Consider the following 7,816-nt stretch of genomic DNA (forward strand, 5'->3'; position numbering starts at 1 on the left):
AAAAAAAAAAAAAAAAAGTCGCAATTACCTTTTTAATTTTTTTATTCTATAGCGGAAACGGCCTTCCATATACAACAGATGCATCCTCATCAGTAACTTTTAGACCTTACAGTTAGGGGATCATAAAGCCTCTATTCTGTTCTTATTTGTTTTGTCATTTCATAACTTCATGATCCCCACCTATCAACTCAACAGTCAATTGGGTTGTAATCAATATTGCTAAAAAAAAGATGGATGGGCATTTGAAAGAAATGCAGGGCGTGTGTTTGACAGTGAATGATGGAGCTGTACTAACAGATGTCCCAGCAGCCGAGGCACGCTAAGACTCGTCAGGAGTAACTGCTCAGTAACTTCTGTCCTATGCGCATAACTAATTACTGGCCTGCTGTCTCTTCTAGTCCTCTATGCAAAGACTAGATGTCTCCTTAGTTTCTTCAACACCCCGGGAGGTACACGAGCGATCAATAAGCTATGCATTGAGCATCAGGCATTAGCATAAGCCACGGCTGCATAAGCTGTGAAGTTTCTCTCTTTGTCTCCGTCTCTAATGATCTGCATGTCAAAGCTTGGCTGAATAATATGGGAGAGATTAGCTGCAGAATACAGCGAGAAGTCATGCAACGCTCTGTATGCAGTTTGATTTTTTCTTCTGCTCCATCATCATTGATGGGGATGCTATGCTGAGGTTGTTTCATGGATTGACATGTGGCCAGTGTTTAGTGCACACTCAGCAATTAACGCTATCTCTGTCTGCCTGATTAATTCATTATTCATAGGGATTAGGACCCATGTAGCTTTTCCAAATGCTTTTGCTCAACATGCTCATACATTTTTCAACTAGCAAATATTTTTTAATATAGCCATGTAGGAAAACTTGTGCATTTCACAATGCAAAAATAAAATAAAATAAAAATAAATAAATAATAATACAACTTTTAAAAAGCTTAATATTCTTAATATAGCCATGATGGAAACCTTGTGCTTTCCACAATACATAATAAAATAAAATAAAATAAAAATGCGGAATTTTTTTCTAAATACAAAATATAAATTAAAAAAAATATATATAAATAATATATTTGGTGTAAAATAAAACCAGGGCATATTCTTTAAAAACCTTAAAGGTTTATTTCTAAGCGTACTATTAAGAGTCCAAGTCTGATGTGTAAAAACGAGTATATTAGAAATCAATATCACATCTTCTTCTTCTGAATAAAAGGGTCAAACCATTTTAATAACAATAGACATTTGAAACCCTAATCCTCCAAAATCCAAATCCTCAACGGGTTCCTTTTGTTCTTTGTATCATCTGTTCCTCTTTTTCCTTTCTTTCTTTCCTGCCCTCCATGTTTCACAATGGTCCGAACCTCAAATATCAGACTCATCAAACAGTGAATCATATAGTGTTGCACAGAACATCTAATATTAGAGTTCGGCTCGGTTTTGCAGAGTTTGCAAACTTTCAAGCCTTTCCCATGTTGCACAAAATTTTCAGATCTTCCGTATTTCTTAATATGCGGAAAAACGCTCCCACACATAGTCTGGCATCAAATGCAACTAAGCAATATCACACATAAGCAAGAGTTCTGTTGTTCTGAACAATCAAATTTGTGCACCGGAACTAACTGTTGCAAACTAACATACTACTCTTAATATTTTTGCAATTTATAGTAGGCCCATGTAAACTTTTCATAGCTTTCTGTATGCATGGAACAGAGTCCAGAGAATTGCAATACAGTATACACAACATGCTCTGGTTGTATTGCATATTAATTCACTGAAAACGATCATCTCGGTAAAAAACGTGTCACTATACAACCCTCTTTGCTGTCCTGTTAAATAATCATTTTAGTAAGAGATGCTAAAATCAGCACACTAAGTACTGTATCCCACAATGCAATGCCCTCAAATTGACTTTCAGTTTACTGCATGACAATGAGCTGGGTGTCATATATGTGACAACGGACCACAAAACCAGTCATAAGGGTCAATTTTTTTAAATTGAGATTTATACATAATCTGAAATCTGAATAAAAAACTTTTCATTGATTTATGGTTTGTTAGGATAGGACAATATTTGGCCGAGATACAACTATTTGAAAATCTGGAATCTGAGGGTGCAAAAAAATCGAAATACTGAGAAAATCGCCTTTAAAGTTGTCCAAATTCATTCTTAGCAATGCAGATTACAAATCAAAAATTAAGTTTTGATATATTTACGATAGGAAATTTACAAAACATCTTCCATGGAACATGATCTTTACTTAATATCCTAATGATTTTTGGCATAAAAGAAAAATCAATAATTTTGACCCATACAATGTTTTTTCTGGCTATTGCTACAAATATACCCCAGCGACTTAAGACTGGTTTTGTGCTCCAGGCTCACACATTAGATGTGATTTTCAACATCTTGATTCAATAAGAAAGGTGAAACAACTTTCTAGAATTATTTTTACAGACAACTTGATGCCACTTGCTAAATTAAGCATGCAAACTCATATGGTCACGTGACAATATAGCATATTACTGTTAGAAAATGTTATCATTCACATAACGCATACTGTTTTACACAGTTATACTAAAGTGTTATGCAGTGAGCAGACTAGTATGACTCAAGTTCAGTCACTGAGTCAGGAAACTAACGTCTGGAAACATTTTCATATGGAATGAATTAGAGAAAAGTCTCTAAGGATTTAGTCTGGACGTCGCATAACACCGCTTCACCAATTAAACGAGCTAAAATCGGTTTCTTGACTAGTTATGTTTCAGCACAAAAGCGGTTGTGACACACTTCCCGGAAATTACTCATGGCAGTGTGTTCAGCTCGCTATAAACGTGTTCCCCATTTGATCTTACAAAAAAAAAAAAAGAGGAAGAAGTAGTTAAAAATTAATAGTCGTTTTGAGGTTCTGTGCATTTTTAAGAATACAAGGGCGCCACCTGGTGGCCAAAATGACCAGCTCTCAGATGCCGGAAAAGGTTTTTTTCTTCAGTCAGGTCTTTGTTCGTCGGAGAAAATTTAGGAAAAATTGTCATGGATCAGCCACATGAAATAATTAATACACAGCAAAAGAATGCCTGCTTACAGAGAATGACCTTTAACTAAGAACAAGTTCATCCTCAGGAAATGGCAAGACTCTGACGGTGTTCTCAATCATATTAGCGCATTACTAACTAATAACGTGCTGAACACACTATATAATGCACATTTTGTTTAAAACACATTATGAAACAGAAAAATTCAAACTATAGTATGTTACTTCTTGTCACATGACCCAGTTACGTTGCTTGTGTAATTTAATAATAAATCAAGAAAAAAAAAAAGTTATTTTGCATTTGAAGTCCAACTTTGTCGCAATGTCTTGGCAATTCAGAATGATAAAGGGAGATTATCAAAATCGTGGTTCATATTGATTTCAGTTCGTTAGAAATCAAGCCTAGAGCATTGCATTGTGGGATACAGTACTGCATATTTTGGTGATTTAATACACTATAATTAAGCATACACTTACAAAATGATCATCTCGGAAATAAAGAGCATTATTTGACATTTTTCAATAAAAACTAAGCACTTAAGATCAAATGTAGAAAATCAAGCAATAATTCTCATAATCTTGACTAAAAGCATCGCTGTTGTGTATTACCTGTTTTTGAGTACCGAATTTAGGTTCCAATTTAAGAGTTACAAGAAAACGCTCACTGAAGTTCAGTGTTACATTTATTTCTCATTTTAAAAACTGCTTTGAACAATCAAAATATAAATACACTTTTCCCACACACAAAACAAACTGGCAACAACACATGACGAAAAACTCTCTCATACAAAACACCCATCTGCAAACACACACACACACACACACACACACTCGCAAACACACACACACCCCTGCCCCTGAATTTAGAGTTAAAGGTGCAATTACAAAAAAAAAAAAACAGACATCTGTACAGACTGCAGTCTCTGTGTTTCCGCATGTAGTTTGTGTGCTTGACAACAGAACAGGATTCCTGTTGAGATCGCTTGTGCCTTTTCCAGTTTGACAAAGGCTGCTGCTTCTGATTCTTCTGTAGGGACCCAAACTCGTTCAAACGACTGCTGGTTTAGTCTGCCAAACTCTGACAGTGTATGACAGGCAGGAAAACACTGGTTTTGTGATCAGGTAAGACTACAATTTTCAAATAAACCAATGAGTGATTCATGAAGAACAAATAAAGGCCTAAATCTCAGAAAAAAAGCTTTGTTTTGCAAAAGTAAACAACTGTTGCATCGGCGTACAGCTAATACGAACGTTCATATGATCCTCCAAAATACAGTCGGCCAGTGTCTTAGTCACAGGTCCTTGTGTGGTTCTCCTGTGCTTGCTTGCGAGGGGCCGTGTCGAAGGATACTGCTCTGTGGCCACAGCAAGAAACAGTCTGGGGGCTTTCATTGTGGCATCTTCCCTTTAAAACACAGAAGTTTCCAGACACAGTCATGCACCCAGTGTCCCTGTGGTGCTAGGATGCTTTACCCAGCTCGATCTTCTTCTGTATGGCTCTTGCTGAGTGGTATATCAAAGAATCGATGAGTCCAGCAACTGCAGGAACAGGAGAGAACGGACTAGGTGAGATAGTGAGCGCATCTACAGGTACATCTGGCATTAAAGGGGCCATAAGATGTGATTTCAATTTTTCCTTTCTCTTTGAAGTGTTACAAGCTCTTGGTGCATAAAGAAGATCTGTAAAGTTGCAAAGACTAAAGTCTCAAATCCAAAGAGATATTCTTTATAAAAGTTAAAGGGGTCATATGATGCTTTTTTAAAGATCATTATTTTGTGTATTTGGTGTAACAGAATATGTTGACATGCTTTAATCACCGTGGACGAAGCGGAGTCCAGCCCGGGGTCGTGACATATGGTTGCCGCAAGCCCGCCCGCAGCCGCTCACTCTAGCCCGCCGTGTGTGACGTTGTGTTTCATTGTGAAATGTTTTTTGAACCTTAAACCGCATAAACACATTTCATTACACCAAATACACAAAATAATGTTCTTTTTAGCAACATCATATGACCCCTTTAACATCCCTGGACCGGTAGACTGCCGTTCGCATGTTGCATTCACATTTCGTACGCAGTAAAGCCATCAAAACAATCAAATTATACAAATGAAAGATGAGGATTATTTAGTGATATAAATACTAATAAATTGTACTATTGCTTAGGATTTCACAATAATCAAAATAAAACCTAAATCACGATATGGTTATAGAGCGACCATCAAATTGCTGAATTTAATTAAATAAATATATATTTATATGAGACATATAATTAGTGACAAAAATACAAAATTATATTATAGCTTTGGTAAATACTAGTATTGTAATTTTACAGTTGTACTGTAAAATAAAATTGATATTTTTAAGAACTTGATTTTTTTGTATTAAAATAACAATATTTCTTATTGATTAATATTTCAATTTAGTAATAGTAATAATAATTATTATTAAACAAAACATTTAAACAAAGTAATTAGAAATATTAATAATAATACTTTTATTATTATTATTATCATATTAATATACAAATCACAAAATGTTTGGCCAAAATATGCAGCCTTACAATCAAGCACAGCAAACCTGAAACTTTTAAAATAATGCATAAAAAATAAAATACAATAATAATAATAAATATAGAAAATGAAAGCAAAATTGACTTTATCAGAACAATCACACAAATTAGATTTTCCCCTTAAATTATGCAGCCCTATTTTAGCTTCTTTTTTTTAAGTTGACACACTCTATGTTTCTCTCAAATAACTTGTTTTTAAAAAGAATTAAAGGTGTTCACAAGCATGCTGGACACTTGTTGACTGATTTTCCTTCATGCTTTGGGTCTAAAAGACTAATCTTTAGCATTTAAACTTAAGTCTGTAGATCAAAAGGTTTTTAAGATCATGAGAAACGAATTGTGTGAAGCATGTGGAAACTTGTGACTGTGCCTTTCTGAATGTAACGGTTGCTCTTTGCTGCTGAATTGGAAACAGCTTGGCTGGATTTGACACACTTCTCATGTACATGATGTGCAGAAGGACAGTTCTGAGCATATAAATGTTCAAAACGCTACCGCCACAGTAAAAACAAGCAGTAAAAGGAGGTTTACAGTCTACATTCTTTCGTTCTGCACACACAGTGCATTTCTGTGAAAACCGCTCATGTACAAAACACCAAATGGAATCTCACCTGTAAAAACACCTCCTATAATAGCACAGACTCCTGTTAGGAAATGGGTGAAAGACCTGCAGACGAAAACACATGAAAAAATATACCAAAATCATTCCAGCATGCAACACACATGACTTTAACCAGTTTCTTTAAATCAAAGTGAACTAAATGTATGTTATGTAATTAAATGAGAAGTTTACAACAACAAAAAAACAGTTCATTTACTGAAACATACCTTTGCTTCTCTGTGAATTTGACCATCATCGGAGATAGTTCATAAAGCACAAACACCCCAGGTAAACCCTGATCTCCAATCAACCCGTTGGCTACTTTCTCATGTCTCGTTACTGAAAACTGGTTTGTTTTAACAACCTAACGTAAAAGACAAAAGCATGGTTTCTATTATCCCCTGCTTTATCAACATGTCTAAACAAATCAAAGACAATAATTGAAGCATCCTAAAGAGTTTTTAAAAATATTCCCATCTTCTTAAACAACATATTCTTATAAAAGATTACCATGACAACCATAATTTGCAGCTATACTGCTGTAAGACCTTATTTATTTATATATTGTCATATTTACCAAGTAACCACAGATTTACCAATTTTGTGTGTTCTGTTTTTAACCCCCTTATTTTCTCGTAGCTTAGCTCTCTTACCTCTCCATCTCCTTTAACGTATATCGTTGGCACAATTTTCACAAAATACTGGTACATCATTGATGCTGTAAAGAGTAAAAGAGTGCAGAGGTCAATCTAACATACAGGATCTCAATGTTTTGTGTCAGCTGAAATTGTATTTCTAAATTATTCCCTTAAAATTCTGGTGCACTAACAACAAAAACAGTAAGTTGGTATAACAATGTTTTTTTTTTTTTGACACATCGATGCCATGTGTTTATATTTTTGCTCTAAACTTTATATTATGATAGGGAATAGATCCAAAAATTGCTTTTTGTACTCTATAAGAGATTATAGAAGTGCAGTTGCATCATTCACCATTAGGGGGCGCGCGAATCTCCGGTCTAAACACGTGATTGGCTCTACCGCTAGATGGCGCTGCAGCGCTTCAAACCCTTACAATCCCCGCTTGTACTTTTAACACCAACCACTTCCTCTCAAGTAATGGCGACCGTGTGAAGCAGTCCTATAGCAAACATTGGACAATTTTCTCAGAAAAACGAACTAATAGAAGCACTCATATTGCGATTTGAACAAGGTAAGCATACTTTCTTCACATATATTTGCCGATAATTTATCGTTGCGAACATTAGAGTGCTCGACGGAGTTTGTTCGAGGCCAGAGACCTTGGTGACATTTAACGAAATAAACGACTCACGTGCAATAAATTTGCTCCTATATGTTTTAGTTTAACCGTAATATTTATTTAAACCTCGTAAATAAGCCAATTTTCAGTAAAGTTGCTTATATAATTACCTTCCCTTATATAACACGCAGGTATGTGGTTTATCAGTAAAAACCTAGTGAGTCACCTACCTAGACAGCATAGTTATAAGCAACATTTTTAGACTTTATAGAGGTCATTATGTCTCGACACGCGCCTATGATGACCAAAAATGTAAGCTTTAAATTAAAGAAAAAAATTATATATATATA

At 35.1% G+C, this 7,816-nt stretch overlaps 2 protein-coding genes across 6 annotated transcripts in view; one reads left to right on the forward strand and one right to left on the reverse strand.

The window, feature by feature from the left end:
* Positions 1 to 3,719: 3,719 nt before the first annotated feature.
* LOC107708135 (endoplasmic reticulum-Golgi intermediate compartment protein 3) overlaps positions 3,720 to 7,816 on the reverse strand; it is a 9,452-nt gene continuing 5,355 nt past the window's right edge. For 4 of the 5 annotated variants that reach the window (XM_016512291.1, XM_016512289.1, XM_016512290.1 and 1 more), the window contains 4 exons: positions 6,860 to 6,924; positions 6,434 to 6,570; positions 6,217 to 6,272; positions 3,721 to 4,577 (listed from right to left, as the gene is read on the reverse strand). In XM_016512291.1, the coding sequence (XP_016367777.1) occupies positions 4,498 to 4,577; positions 6,217 to 6,272; positions 6,434 to 6,570; positions 6,860 to 6,924 (338 nt within the window). In that variant the 3' untranslated portion in view covers positions 3,721 to 4,497. Of the gene's footprint in view, positions 4,578 to 6,216; positions 6,273 to 6,433; positions 6,571 to 6,859; positions 6,925 to 7,816 lie in introns of all 5 variants that reach the window. The other variant, XR_001636329.1, reaches the window with a different exon arrangement.
* The window catches only part of LOC107708136 (reactive oxygen species modulator 1-like), a 1,171-nt gene continuing 652 nt past the window's right edge, over positions 7,298 to 7,816 (forward strand). Inside the window, exon 1 of the mRNA XM_016512293.1 lies at positions 7,298 to 7,418. The gene's annotated coding sequence lies outside the window, so the exon portion shown is untranslated. The remainder of the gene's footprint in view (positions 7,419 to 7,816) is intronic.

This window comes from Sinocyclocheilus rhinocerous, unplaced genomic scaffold (assembly GCF_001515625.1).
Source record: "Sinocyclocheilus rhinocerous isolate Xijiao unplaced genomic scaffold, SAMN03320098_v1.1 scaffold113, whole genome shotgun sequence".
In the NCBI taxonomy this organism is placed as follows: domain Eukaryota; kingdom Metazoa; phylum Chordata; class Actinopteri; order Cypriniformes; family Cyprinidae; genus Sinocyclocheilus; species Sinocyclocheilus rhinocerous.